The sequence below is a fragment of the Vespa velutina genome, chromosome 1 (assembly GCF_912470025.1).
Source record: "Vespa velutina chromosome 1, iVesVel2.1, whole genome shotgun sequence".
Taxonomy (NCBI): domain Eukaryota; kingdom Metazoa; phylum Arthropoda; class Insecta; order Hymenoptera; family Vespidae; genus Vespa; species Vespa velutina.
The window spans coordinates 6,977,612-6,992,119 of NC_062188.1; the positions used below are offsets into that span (position 1 = coordinate 6,977,612).

Sequence of the window (14,508 nt, forward strand, 5' to 3'; positions counted from 1 at the left end):
CCAAGGGACAACGAAGAGCTCCTGGGTGGGAAGTCGCGAAGGGAGGACGGCGTTATCTCAAAATTATTAATCATATCGTAACGCTACGAGAAAGAGAAAGAGAGAGAGAGAGAGAGAGAGAGAGAGAGGCGTTGGCGAATAGAAGGACCCAGCTCCATGGACTTATCTGACACCTTAATCGATTCAAAGTTATTAATTATGGTTTCTGCCCTCTTCTCTCTCTCTCTCTCTCTCTCTTTCTTTCTCTCTCTCTCTTTCTGGCACTCCCTATCATGCGAGACTTGCACACGGTAGTAGCAGACCTTTCTAAAGCAACAATATAATAATAATAATAATAATAATAATAATAATAATAATAATAATAATAATAATAATAATAATAATTTTCTCTTTTTTTGCAACGATTCTTCTTTTCTTTGGAACGATCATTTTAACATTTTAATGAATGATGTCATTCATTAGGAGCCAATCGAAAAGTAAAAATATTGAATTGTTCAAAAAATTCGTACCCTCATCTTCGATGGGAGACATTAAAATGAATCATTAAATATACAAAAAAAAATAAAAATAAGTATGTATACTTAATAAAATGACTCGTTTCAATATATACGCTCATAAAACTCATATGTTTTTGGTATCATTATGTACATGTACATTTACGTATATGTATATACGTATGAAGAAACGGCACGAACTTATTGGAAAACCGAATTTATAGATCGTAAGAGACTAGACTTACTTGTACGTAGCAAGAACCTTTCAGCAAAGTCTAAAGAAACGATAATTAATCTACAGTAGAGCCTAACCTATCTAATAATGATAGCAATATTTAACAATACCATTTACTTTTCTAATTTTTTCTTTTCTTTTTCGTTTTTCTTTTTTCTTTTTTTTTCTTTTTTTTTTTTTTTCAACCGATCGTTTTCATATTCTGAAGAATGATAATGTCGTTTATTAATGAACCAATTGAAAAGTAAAATGGATCGAAAGAGGCAGAACTCGATAAGCTTCGTGGATCGAGAAGCATTAAGTTAGAAAGTACAATACAAGTAAAAGGAGGAGAAAGAGGAGTAGGAGGAGGAGGAGGAGGAGAAGAGAAAAAAGGAGAAAGGAAACTCGACTAGTTATATTCCAAGGAAGTTGAGCGATCGTCTATGCAAATACCTAATCCTTTCAAAGATCCATCCAGTGACGTTGACGAATTGGCAAAGGACTTTCCTCTGAGTTTAGCATCAACGGATTGCGATCCGTAACACCATTTGTTTTCTCGAAAGAAGATGCGAAACGAGTTAGCTTTCTTCACGACCGATATTTCTTAATTACCAATAAATCGAAATAGAATGAACTTTTCAATAGATGGAGAAGATGCTGTACATATCATACATAAACTGGATTTCATTTGAACAATGAACGAAGGAAAAAATATATATATACACATATATATATATATATATATATATATATATATATATATATATATATATATAAGAGAAAGAAAAAAACAAAGCAGGACCAATGAATTTTTGACAAATTATTCATCGACATTGAAAAAGACATAGTTTAAAGAAGGGAGAAAAAAAAAACAATGTTATATCGAGCGGGTAAAAATATTTTTCACTGTATCCCCCCCCCACCCCTTAAAGCCTCGCCCTCAACAATGAAACGCCTTACGAAAGAGCCTTAATATCTCTTTAAAGAGGATGGCATGGAAAAAAGAAAAAGGATGAACAAACTCTTTCATAAAAGAAAACTTTCGAGAAACAATGACTTTAAATGTAACTTTAATAACGTTTTTAATTATTTCATTTTTTATAATATAAATTTTATAAATATGACATAATATGTACATTTATCGTATACGTAGCATCATTCGAGTTGACCAATTAAATTTTATCTAGATACGTATGATTTGACAATAAAAAATCGAATAGAAAAAATAAAAGAAACATATAAAAAAAAAAACCATACAACGATTCATTCTATTCGTTCCACGAAAGAAAAAGAAAAAAAGAAAGAGAGAAAAAGAGAGGAAGAGAGAGAGAGGAAGAGAGAGATTAATACACAAACCTTTCCAACCATCGAGTTGGAGATTTTCGTTTTCCTCCCTCTTGTTAGTAGGGAGGAGGAACACCGAAGTCAACCGTACAACATGACATACGTATAATCCGTGCAAAGGGTTGATCCCAGATTTAACCGACTGTCCGAACGAAACGTATTCGCGATTCTTAAGCCGCGGCAAATTTGAATCTGTCAATCCTAAGCGTTCCATTGCGACGATTACGTCGTCCACGGGACGAATATCCGAGCATTCGCATAATCCCATCCTTCTTTTCTACTCAAAAAATGCAGGAAAAAAATAGAAAGAAATAAAAAAAAAAAAAAAAAATAAAAAAAAACAATAATAATAAAAAAGAAGAGAAGATATTCCTCCCTTTCCAATTTTTTTATCATTATTATTATTGTTATTATTATTATTATTATTATTATTATTATTATTATTATTATTATTATTATTATTATTATTGTTATTATTATTATTATTATTATTACGATAAATCATAATTATATCGTGCATAAATGAAAAGAAAAATTTCTTTAGAAATGTTCGATTTTGTGAGAAAAAGAAAAAGAAAAAAAAAAAAAAAGAAAGAAAAATAGAAACGAAATTGTTGCGAAAAGAATATATATCCCAAAAAAAATACGAAATTGCATCCCTCTTCTAACGACAGTATAAGCTGAAACAGTATTAAGACAGCAGACTCCTACCTCGGGGTCGATGTATCATTTGCCGGCGGGTCGTTAGGCGGTTGTTTCAATTAGTTTTCTCCCGAGCAACCTCTAGCACCCACACTGGCAAAGCATGAGCGAGTAAAAGATGGATAGATGGATAGATGGATAAATAGATAGATAGATATACAGATAGATAAATATATATATATATATATATATATATATATATATATGTACATATATAAAGAGAAAAAGAGAGAGAGAAAGAGAAAGAGAGAGCTAGAAAAGGGAACTGAGACCTTAATCGCAGAAACCACTTTTTTCTTATAATTAGGAAAAGCTCGTTAATGTGAGCTCGGATAAATGTCCGAGCCCTCTCCCTTCTTCCCTCTTCTATCTTCCTACTTCCGCCATGTTGCATCAAAATAAATCGGACCCGACCAACAATTATTCCCTCGATCACGAATTATTATATACCTAATTATTTATTTTGCACACAAGTAAAAATATCATTCATTCAATTATTATTTCATATTATCTATTTTTATTATCATTTCTAATTAGAAATTTTTATAATAGATATAAAATGTGATTAGAGAGAGGATTTATATAACTCGCAGAACCCTCTAGCGGAAAACAACTTATCGATCGCTTATTAAGATCGAAAACAATGCTGCCATCTAACGAATATCTTTCGACACATACTAATCATTCGACTTTACCGACAACTTAAATAAATAAATAAATAAATAAATAAATAAATAAATAAATATATATATATATATGTATGTGCGACATTTGGAATTATGAAATCAAATGTAGAAATAATAAAAATTTACTTGAAAGTATCTTGACAAAAATTTTTTTCCTTTTTTTTATAACGAATCATGAAATGTATAATTAAATTTTTAGGACTCACCGAATGAAAGAACGCCAACTATCCAAGAAGCCTTTCTCCACGATATAAAATACTTTCTCGGCATCTTCACACTTGGAAATTTCATTTCTATTTCTTGCGTAATACAAATCGATAAGCTCGTCCTTTTGTTGTTTAGCTTTTATCTTGTCGTCCTTCTTTGCCTTTTGTGCATTTTCCATTTTCTCCTGATATGCATGATCAAAGAAAAAAAGAAGAAAAAAAAAAGAAAAAGAAAAAAGAAGAAAAATATTCGTTAAAAGAGATACGACAAGAAATTAGAAATTATAAAATATATATCAAAACGTACACGTACCTCACAGATCGAGCATGACGAGGTACCAAATGGATACTCTTTCGAATTTGGAAAATATTTCCTTAATATCGTCCAAACTTCGCGAGGTACTATTTTTCTACTGGAATCCGGTGTTTTCAATAGATTATGTTCACAAAGTAAATCTTCGTTAAAGTTTAAAACAACTTCGTTCTCCTCGCCATCTTCAACTTCCTTCGTACACTCATCGTTATCTTTATCGCCATTTTTATTCTCATCCTCGGTTAATCGAGAATTTTCACGATCTTCCCGTTCTATTTCCTGTTCCATATCTTCGGTAAATTTTTCCATAGCTAATCTCCTCCAAGATCTCAAAGAATCTGCGCCGACTATGTAACTAGTTTCGCTTCTACGAAATAACAATAGTGCATTACGTGTAGATATTTTTATTTAAAAATTATAAAAGAGGAAAAAAATAAAATTTTGAATAAATTATGAAGAAATACTAACGATTCTTTAAAATTACGTATTATATCGCTAACTTCCTTATGATCACGTTCCAAAACCATTTTGAATCTAAGCATTTTGCAACGTCTTCTTACACAAACTTCGCACAAAGTATTCTGATCCAAACGTGGCCCTCCACGATACTTGTCATATAATAGACTAGCTGCTGAGGTTGGCAAACATTTGGCACGGTTAACTTTTAATGGATCTAAACGATAATGAGGACACATCAAGACCGAATTATCTATCGGTGGAACACCATCGGTTAGCAATTGTCCATTTAACCATTTTGATAACCAATCGATTGGTATCCATTGATATTCTATGCAAGACATTGTATTTCCAATAATATCGTAGACATCTATTACGAGTTGTCTCTTAAAATTCTGATCTTCTATTTCTTTTTGCTAAAAATAAATAAAAATCGACATTGTATTTTAAATATCTTTAAAAAAGAATTTCAAAGATTCTATGAGTACAAGTGAATTATTTTTTTTTTTTACTTACTTTTTCTTGCTGAATAGCCAATAAACTTAACTCGTGTTTAACATTTTCTTGACGAACAAGTTCTCTCATTGTATTACTCACTTGCCAATTTTCAAATTCAATCTATAACATATTATCAGACAAACGTATGATATATTAATAAATAATATTGAAAAATGACATGTACACACCTCTTCGTAGAAATCACGTTCTCCACAGCTCATTGCTCTATGGGCAGCACCGTTTAACAATTTATAATCGAGTTTCGTATTTTTTGTGACAATTTTCTTTGCCTGTTCTGTCGGACTTTTATCGTCCTTTGGAACATCGGAGTTATCATTTTTCCCTGTCACAACACTGTCCACTTCCATCTTGAAATCAGCCTCTATTTTCATCATTTTTCCTGGACTTTCAATATCTTTAAAATCATCAGTTCCATTTTTACGTTTTCCTTCATCTGACGAATCAGATCTGTCCTTAACAGTGAGTCTTTCCAAACTAACGGAATCACTATAACTATTGCACTCTGAATCAGTCTTCTTTGCTTTTAATTTTTTTCCATTACCTAATTTTGGTTCAATAGTTAATTTCTTATAGACCAACATATACGCTGTGTTGGATGAAAGAAATCCTTTTGGTACACGACCACGTTTCATATTTTTTGTTGATTCTGTCAAGGATCAAAGAAAGAGAAAGACACAAAATTTATATTTAATTATGTATATTATAAACATATGAGATGTCTAACAAGAATAAAATGTGAGATTCTCACCATTGCCACTATCCTCAATCCTCTTATTTTGCATTTTTTCAACTTTATCATCACTAAATTGATACCATTCTCCAGCCGAATTACATATATTCGCAATGTAATGACCCGAATGAGCTGAAGGTCCTTTATGACTCAAAACTGCAACGAGACTATACATATGAGTCTGAGGAGGACATCTAACATATTCGGACATATCCAAGTCTTCCGGAAAATGGATGAAAGAGTTCAATTTTCTTTTTTGACCAGAATCCCTGTACAGATAAGAACGAATTAAATGAAAATATAGTAAAACAATAGTTTAATTAAATGTAGTAAGAAAGTAGTACGAATGTACAGACTCACCTATGAAATACGAAGCGCATCAATTGAATGTTCAAAGTTTCTGGTAGCAATTCCAAGCGTATGAATCTTCTAGCATCCTTTTTGTCGTTACAGGTAACACAATGGTACTGATTAGCTCCATTCAATTGTTCTTCAGTGAGATATTTTTCTATAGCTTCCTTCAAAGTAGCTGCAAGCTGCAAGTCCAATTCGTAGAATGTGGTCGATGTTGGATACTCGGTACCGCAGGTGGAGCAACTATATTAAACAAAAATAGTAGATATTATTTACACGATACACGTCTCTTTCGGTCAGATCAGTTGATCGCACCAGTCACCGTAGCGAGCAACGTGTCCTACCATGTTCTCATCGTCAAGATCATCTGCATCATCATCGTTTAGGACAATTCTCATTTGTTTTCCACTTCAGAAAACCCACCAATTGATATAGCTGTATTTTCCCTGTGACAGCCTCCGCAACATCCGCTGCAACTCTGAGTTTTGCTGTAGCTTTCCTTCAATATGGCACAACAACAGCTTCGAGAACTCCTGCGCGTCCTGTTGCGTTCTAGTATCCAAAGACAGGGCGATGGCAAGATTCATTGGATCGAGTAGACGTCTGTTTCCGAATTGCATCATGGCAAATATGTATTGCAATTGACCAACCGCCGTTACCGGATGATAAGAAAGTCCTGCCTTCTTCGCTTGATACAAAGCCTCCCTCTCCTCAGGATCTTCTGTTATATTCCACTTGTATATTATCCGCCTGTAACCAAGATAATATTAAACACCATATTCGTACAACGTATGCATAAGAAATATACGCAAAACGTATAGTTATTGTAATACCTCATGTCCTCGTTGTGAAACCACATTTGAATTAAACTGTTGACGTAACACGTTGCTCCTAGATTTTTCAGGCCGACATATTGAGTAGGGTCACGAAGCTCAGACAAAGAACTTTCCAAGGAAACGATCTCCGTAGGTTGCGATTTGATATATTTTTCTTCTCCTAATCCAGTGAGACATTGTGGATTATTTGTACAATTTCGTCTGTGAATGAAGTAAAAGAAATATTCAGATAATTGTTGAGAAACGTTAAAGAGCTATTATACAAGATTGTAGTATTACATTGATAAAAATCTTACTTGCAACTTTTGCAACCTTTAAGACCTAGTCTATAAGCAGTTTCTAAATGTATTCTCTCTATTTCTTCGGGTGTAACAGCTTCAATCCAAGACCATGCTAATTTATCTAAATCCGTCTTCTTTGCAGGTGCCATTTTCTCCTGAAACAATTAAGTAATAATAACAATAATAATAATAATAATAATAATATTAATAATAAAGACTAGTCTAATATAAAGTATACGTTAGAAGTAATAAAAAGCAAAAGTTTGATAACAATATCTTATATTTCTTATATGCTTTTGTAAAAAGCTTTATAGCAATGATTATATTATATATTCCTACTTCAGGAAAGACCGTCCATGCTTTTGAAAGGTCCCGAAGACGGAGACACGTTAACACGAGAACGTTACCCATTGGATTTATCATTTATTCCTTTTCGCGCCATAACGAACTAATAAATTCCATGAGAAATAAAAGAAGAAATGAATCATAGTGGAAGAAAAAAAAATTAAACAAAAGACTATAAAGTGGCATCGATCAATCGAAGATTAAAAAGGCTTTCAACATTTGAAAGATAACCAACGACTGATAGACGACGTAAAATTGTCGAAGGGAAGATAGTCGAAGGTAAATATATCAAGGAAGTTGATATCAAAGTAGATATCCTCGAAGAGTAGATAGGTCGCGAAAAATACGCACAAACGTGTATTCGCGACCAAGACATAGTTCCACGTAATGAGCTTTCATAGAAAGATGCTTCGAGGTTAGGAAAAATGCCGCCGTGTATACCTTTTATATCATGATAAAGCGATCCTTAACGAGAACCGATGGATCACGATGCGCGATAGAGCGCACACCAGCGCACGACAGCGCACGGAGATACGCGATATCTCGCGATCTTCTTACTCTATCGTTTTATACAATAGGAAAATTCGAAAGATTTCTTTATCAAAACACACCGCAACACCGTGCGTTCCTCACGTTCACCCGCCACCGCCACCACCATCCGCCACCATTCGCCACCATTCGCCACCATATGCAATCAGATTGCATCGAGGCGCGCACCGAATCAATCGTTAAATCATATTTTCTTCATTCATCTCGTTACTTTCTTAATTGATAATTTATAATATAACAAATCTGTTGCATCGTTGAACACGATTACGAACTATTTCTATCACTGACGTTAAACTATTTCTTTTCTCGCGCCACCGTTATCAAATACATATGGATGTATGTGAATTGTACAATTTATATGTAGATATCCGCATCTACATACAAATTGTATTTGATTCGTATTAAGAAAAATAAGAACATTATCGTCATCAACGAACAACCGAAGATAACCGAAAATAATTTCTAAACGAGATCCAATAAATTGCATCGTTATATGTTTCAGGCATGCAAAATATTGCGGGAATGATATACAAAAAAAGAATTGCGTAACGGTAACACACCAATTTATGCTTTTCACTTGCATCACCGCGATTTAAAGGCGCAACAAGCGCGAACGACGTTAAAAAATCATAACTTTCTTTCTTTTTTTTTTTTTTTTGGGTTACATGACATTGAAACTCGTTTCTTTTTACGATTGAATACGACTGATTTGACATCTCAAAAACTTTCACAGTTAAATTAAAATGTCACAAACTAAAATAGGTTAACAAAATTGGAACATATACGTTCACGAATTAATTATTGTATTAATTAATTATTGTATTATTTTTTTAGTCACCAGTGATATCCTCCTAGAATTCTTGGAGGTGGCATTTAATCATATACTTTATTATAGAAAATTATATCCAAAAGAAATCTTTATTAAGAAAAAAATATATGGCGCTGTGGTTCATATCTCTGAACAGCCAGAACTTAATGAATATTTGAAAAATGTCTTAACTGCTATTAGAGAATTACTTAAAGAAGATGAAAACAGTATCAAAGCTGTCAATCTTGTTGTTTTTAATAAAAATAGAATTCCCATAGAAAAGTTTGTCTTCGATTTTGTTAAATTACAAGCTCAAGGAATTGAGTATGACTTTTAATTAATCTCCTTTATCAATTAAAGTTACAATGATATAAGATAAAATTTGATGAACTTCCTATGTGTTTATAATGTTCAAACTTGCTTACAGAATTGATCCATACTATCTTAAAACTGAAGAAGCTTTAAGAACAATCTGTTTAAAATTGTCCATATGTGAGACATATTTAAATCCTCTTCCTGAAGATGCATCATTTTCTATAGAAATTCAAACGTATGAAACTGCACACGTGTCTCTCAGTGAAAATCCATTATGTGAGGATTTTCCATGGATTGTTGAGGATGAAAATAAGAAAATGATTAATAAAAAATTATTACCGCTGAAGACAGTTAAGACAGAATGTTTAAATTTACAGATGTATGTACTCCAAAATGCAGATGTTGAAGATACATTATAATGTAACATTATATAGAAAATAAATAAATTTTCATTTTTTTATATATATATATATTTCGTAATATTTATTCATTAAATTATTGATAATATTTAAACCCGTCATTGTGTCAATAATTTACCTGATAAATATTTTTAAAATAATGATAACTCCTTAATCATATAGGATCTAATAATAATAATTTATAGATAATTTTTGGAAGGGAAAAACAATAGTGATCTAACAATTTAAACAATTTTTTAAAATAAATAAATATATCGCAAATAATTTATTTTTATATTGATACATTGTACGCAATTACATTTATGCAGGAAGTTATACGATAAGTTCGTCCATGATAATACGAAAGCAGATAAGATTGAACTGCATAGAAATTTATTGCGTTAAACACGTGGTGGGAATCAGCTGATTTGTGGTCGAACGTCAAAATACAAATGCGTGATCAAACATTTCTATTCTTTCTGATATGTGATATACGTACTTCGAAATAAAATAAGTAATATTAAATCATAAAAATGATGGTAGATATAGACGAAGCCGAAGTGACGAAAGTTCAATCACAAAATGACAGGTACAATGATAATAACCTCACTTTTTTGTTTATAGCTAAAATACATATTTTTTGAAATTACATTATATATGATATAACGAAAATAAATACAAAATTATCAAACTACGATCCTATATCCATTGTTTTTCAGTGTTGAGGATATAGTAGATTTTTCTAAAGCTACAGAAAAATTGGCACATGGAATATTAACTATCTATCAACCATCATTGGAGAAAGTCAAGGAAAATCTTAATGAATTGACGTAAGAACAAATTCTAATCTTCATCATTGCTATGCTATTATAGAATCATTTTCCAACTTTTAGAAGTAAGCAAGAAGTTTTACTTAATCAAATACAAAATGATAATAAGAAACTTCAAGATGTCCTTGAAGATGCAGATTTAAATGAAATGGTAAACATTTATCTTATTTTTACTTTGGAAAAAATATTCTACTTTATATATATATAAATGCAATTTCAGTTTGCTACCATTAAATTATATCAAGGAAAATTAACAACTATTAAAAAGGAAATGGTCATGGTACATGATAGGACCTTCAAATTAAAAGTATGTTTTTATTATTTTTCTTTATAAAATTAATTTTATTTAAAAAAATATTTATTCATAGAAACGGGCATTACGCTTACAACAAATTAAACAGAAGGAAGCTCTTGGTAGAGAACAACAAAGAGAACAAGAGCTTCGTAGAGAACAAGAATTAATTGGTAAGCCTACAACATCTCAATGAAATTCAATGCCTGTAAAGATCTACCAAATTAATTACTTAGAACAGATAGTATATATATATATATGATAAGATAAATATTAAAAAATATAGAAACATTGTGCATTTATATAATTAATATTGATGATAAAATATTTTTAAAAATGTATTAACATTTATGAGTTCATAAAAAGTTACAATTAATTTTTTGAAAATTCACATTACCACACTATCTCCCATTGTCCACTAGATAAGCACTTTTCTTTAACTTTACATAATCGATTAAATGTTCTTTCTGGAGGAAATCCAATAATCTCTCTATCTTCTTGTATCCTAAACGTAAAAGTAGACTCGTGTGTCCCAATAAAGTACCTATTAAAAATAACTTTTAATTCATAAACATATTCTTTAAAATTCTACAATATTATACTTGCCTAGCATACGAGCAAATTATTTGATCGATAATTGCAATACCACCATCCTTAAACTTTTTTTTAACATAATCTGATGGCACATAATTTAAAACCGTATATTGTGGCAAGTATGATTTAAGTTCGGCGAGTTCTATAAAAAGCATTTAAGTATACATTTATATATTTGTTTTCATAAAGCTCACAGAAAATACTCATTTATAAATTATTTTTAGTTTGACCTTGCTCATCTGTATCAGTAGCAACAAATAAAAGTTTTAATTCATATTCTTTCATTTTTTTTGCCAACTGAGATGCAGCTCCTTTTATTGTTGGCGTCGATTCTGATCGCCCAATAACAAAATCACGTCTTCTCAAATGAACTGATAAATATGGACCACCAATTGCATTTCTTTTTTTCTAAAATTTATATATATTTAGGGAACAGCTGAATACTGTTCTGTAAAATTGAATGGTATGTATAAATTAATCAATTAAATATACAAAATATATTTTTAAAGTAACAAACTTTTTCTTGAATCCAATCGGATGGACGTTCGGTATTATCATCTTTATCTGTAGAATTTAGATATTTCGCTCTAAAGTCAGATGCAATATCATAAAGTTCAGAATTATAACGCATACTACGTCTTGCTCTCCAATAATCTTTAGAACCATATGTATCATGCAAAGGTATTTCCATATGATCAAACATGACAGATCTAAAAAAAAAAATATATATATATATATTTTAATTGATATTATTATAAACATATTAATGATTATAAAATTCTTTCAAATACACATACCTATGAAAAAAAGGATTAAGATTTGTTTCAAGGTTCGACATTGTTCCATGAAATAAAATACATTTCATTTGTCGGCTTGTGATATTAGAATAATTCCAAAAGTAACCACTATATTCTTCTTTCGATTTTTTATAACGTACAAATTTGGAAGGACAATCTTTTTCTTCATTTTTATCTTCAAATATACCAGTTTTAAACATTTCTTCATCATTTTGTAAAATATACACAACATCTAATAGAGTTTTCATATTTTTCGAAGAATATTCTGGAATTAACGAAACATGCTATGAATGTAAATATAACAACAAATAGTAATTATTACCTTCAAAGAACTTGTACATTTCAATTACAGGAGCATATTTTTGTAAACTTGCAATATCAAAAAATGTACCCCATGGCAACGATACTTGTGGACCCACATCTTTGCTCTGCCAATGGTATAAATCACCTGTACAGTCCATTATAAAAAAATGATGATTAATTAATTAATATAAAATACAAATAGAAAGAAAAATATTACCCCATGGTGGCAGAACCAAGTGCCACTTAAATTTTTTATCCTTTTTATTTAAATTTTTTACAAAAACGGCAACACGAACGTATACATCTCTTCTTAGATTAAAACCTTCCGGAGGATTAACATCGTATAATATGTAACTAAATTAAAAAAAGAAAAAAAACCAATATTGTTACAAATAAAAATAATATACATAATGTCTATAATAATATTATCATTAATAACCTCCAACCGTTTGTTTGATAAATATTCAAAATCTCCACAATTTTTTTCAGTTTTCATAACTTTATCAGATTTTTGACAAAAACCATATTCTTCGGATTTTACTGTGAAAACGATCGAGATCAATATAAAATACAAAATTTTAAGAGAAGATAAGTTGAACATTTTTAACTTATGTTATTTTCGTGAACTCGAAAGATATAATGGCACAAATGTTTTATCGAATAGTGAAGACGAAATTATCATTCTTTCGAAACATAATAACTTATTCTAAATATAAAAAATTAAAGAAGAGAATGAAAAGAAATAAATATTTTGTAATATTACTAACAAAACATTAAAATCAAATAAGACATAATATTTAAGAAAATATAGTAAATTTCTTGTTTCCATTACGCACCTGCGCAGTTCATCTCAACATTACATCCTTTTATTTGAATTGAGAATCGTTAGAAACATTGAAAACAAAATATTTTTTTAATATACGTAAACTTTCAATTTTTCTTTTTTTTTTTTTTCGTCTTTCGCCTTTCATTGATGAAGATTAATAAAGAAATGATGTAAGAAAATCAAAAGTCGGATTTGTAAGCTTATCGATGAATGGATTAGAATTATCTTATTTGATTAATAGTATCTGTAGTAATGATAATAATAATTATTATTTACCGACTTATACAATATTTATAATTCATAGTTTAGTTAACGAAGTTATTTCAATACTTTTTTCTTTTTTGAAAAAGTGCATTATGTTATGTTGTGTATATATATATGTATGTATAATATTTATACACACACACACACACACACACACATATCTATATACTGCGGCTCGTTTCCACTTTTCTTCATTATCTTATTAAAGTATACACTTGGCATATAAAAATTACAAGGACAATTTATAATGCTAGTGATAATAATGGTTGTCGTGTAATAATAATAATAACAATAATAATAATAATAATAATAATAAGAAGAAGAAGAAGAATAATAAGAATAAGAATAATAATAATAATAATAATAATAATAATAATAATAATAATAATAATAGAGGCGATAGCTTTAGTACTAAGATAGTAATAATAATAGTAGTAGTAGGTGGTAGTAGCAGCAGTAGCAATAGTAGTAATATTATTAATAATAGTAACAGCGGTAGCAATAACTACGATATTAAGATTATTATTATTATAATCATTATAATCTGGTATCTAGGAATTATTTTCTTATTCATCTTTTTATACATATACTTGCATAAAGTTCTTTATGTAACCTTCATCGTTTTTAGTTGTGTTCGATTTTTTTATGCAATTTTTCTTTTTACAATTTGTGCTTCTTTCGTCTATTTTACGTGTGCTTTCTCTTATTTTTCTATTTTTTTTATTTTTTTATTTTTTATTCTGCTAGCGATGTTAACATTTAGGCAAATTCTCGATCATACTAACAGCGATACATGTTTTAATACTGTGAATGATTTCTTTATAACAAATACAACATGACACAAATTTTCATACTACTTAATTTTTTGTAATTACAGTATCCCTCCTTTTTCTCTGTGAAATCTCTAGCATTAACATCACAACTGGAAAATGCTCTGTGCTTTACCAGAAAACATGCTATGTTACATTCACTGTACAAAATGTGAAGTAGTAAATTATTATTATTATTATTATAATTAATTTCAAACAATATATTATAAACAATATACT

At 30.1% G+C, this 14,508-nt stretch overlaps 4 protein-coding genes across 8 annotated transcripts in view; 2 read left to right on the top strand and 2 right to left on the bottom strand.

The window, feature by feature from the left end:
• The window catches only part of LOC124955477 (ubiquitin carboxyl-terminal hydrolase 48-like), a 62,008-nt gene extending 53,404 nt beyond the window's left edge, over nt 1-8,604 (bottom strand). The window contains exons 1-12 of one of the 5 annotated variants that reach the window (XM_047510016.1): nt 7,478-7,732; nt 7,154-7,293; nt 6,855-7,058; nt 6,445-6,771; nt 6,028-6,264; nt 5,686-5,936; nt 5,105-5,583; nt 4,935-5,036; nt 4,431-4,834; nt 3,963-4,329; nt 3,650-3,834; nt 3,334-3,458 (exon numbers count right to left, since the gene is read on the bottom strand). In XM_047510016.1, coding sequence (XP_047365972.1) covers nt 3,449-3,458; nt 3,650-3,834; nt 3,963-4,329; nt 4,431-4,834; nt 4,935-5,036; nt 5,105-5,583; nt 5,686-5,936; nt 6,028-6,264; nt 6,445-6,771; nt 6,855-7,058; nt 7,154-7,293; nt 7,478-7,561 — 2,790 coding nt within the window. In that variant the 5' untranslated portion in view covers nt 7,562-7,732 and the 3' untranslated portion in view covers nt 3,334-3,448. Of the gene's footprint in view, nt 1-3,333; nt 3,459-3,649; nt 3,835-3,962; nt 4,330-4,430; nt 4,835-4,934; nt 5,037-5,104; nt 5,584-5,685; nt 5,937-6,027; nt 6,265-6,444; nt 6,772-6,854; nt 7,059-7,153; nt 7,294-7,477; nt 7,733-7,924 lie in introns of those variants that run through there. The other 4 variants (XM_047509997.1, XM_047509988.1, XM_047510007.1 and 1 more) reach the window with 4 other exon arrangements.
• Nucleotides 8,605-8,609: 5 nt separating this feature from the next.
• Nucleotides 8,610-9,621, top strand: LOC124955499 (mitotic spindle assembly checkpoint protein MAD2B). The gene is made up of 3 exons (XM_047510043.1): nt 8,610-8,794; nt 8,867-9,164; nt 9,268-9,621. The coding sequence occupies exons 1-3, from the start codon at nt 8,776-8,778 to the stop codon at nt 9,572-9,574; spliced, it is 624 nt and encodes a 207-aa protein (XP_047365999.1). The 5' UTR covers nt 8,610-8,775; the 3' UTR covers nt 9,575-9,621.
• Nucleotides 9,622-9,911: 290 nt separating this feature from the next.
• Nucleotides 9,912-11,066, top strand: LOC124955505 (biogenesis of lysosome-related organelles complex 1 subunit 6-like). The gene is made up of 5 exons (XM_047510058.1): nt 9,912-10,142; nt 10,273-10,383; nt 10,447-10,534; nt 10,604-10,690; nt 10,752-11,066. The coding sequence occupies exons 1-5, from the start codon at nt 10,087-10,089 to the stop codon at nt 10,869-10,871; spliced, it is 462 nt and encodes a 153-aa protein (XP_047366014.1). The 5' UTR covers nt 9,912-10,086; the 3' UTR covers nt 10,872-11,066.
• On the bottom strand, nt 10,963-13,801 carry LOC124955496 (GDP-fucose protein O-fucosyltransferase 2). The gene is made up of 8 exons (XM_047510030.1): nt 12,816-13,801; nt 12,587-12,723; nt 12,389-12,514; nt 12,067-12,331; nt 11,787-11,979; nt 11,500-11,677; nt 11,282-11,411; nt 10,963-11,219 (listed from the first exon to the last, which is right to left on the bottom strand). The coding sequence occupies exons 1-8, from the start codon at nt 12,968-12,970 to the stop codon at nt 11,069-11,071; spliced, it is 1,335 nt and encodes a 444-aa protein (XP_047365986.1). The 5' UTR covers nt 12,971-13,801; the 3' UTR covers nt 10,963-11,068.
• Nucleotides 13,802-14,508: the final 707 nt, after the last annotated feature.

Bases quoted from the DNA above. Each gene is read 5' to 3' on its own strand.
- LOC124955499 (XM_047510043.1), top strand. The intron at 9,165-9,267 runs GTATGACTTTTA...ACTTGCTTACAG, and splicing joins TTACAAGCTCAAGGAATTGA to AATTGATCCATACTATCTTA.
- LOC124955496 (XM_047510030.1), bottom strand. From the start codon at position 12,970: ATGTTCAACTTATCTTCTCTTAAAATTTTGTATTTTATATTGATCTCG. The intron at 12,724-12,815 runs GTTGGAGGTTAT...TTTTTAATTTAG, and splicing joins GAATATTTATCAAACAAACG to TTACATATTATACGATGTTA. The intron at 11,678-11,786 runs GTTTGTTACTTT...TATAAATTTTAG, and splicing joins CCGATTGGATTCAAGAAAAA to AAAAAAAGAAATGCAATTGG.
- LOC124955505 (XM_047510058.1), top strand. From the start codon at position 10,087: ATGATGGTAGATATAGACGAAGCCGAAGTGACGAAAGTTCAATCACAA. The intron at 10,384-10,446 runs GTAAGAACAAAT...TCCAACTTTTAG, and splicing joins GAAAATCTTAATGAATTGAC to AAGTAAGCAAGAAGTTTTAC. The intron at 10,535-10,603 runs GTAAACATTTAT...ATGCAATTTCAG, and splicing joins ATGCAGATTTAAATGAAATG to TTTGCTACCATTAAATTATA.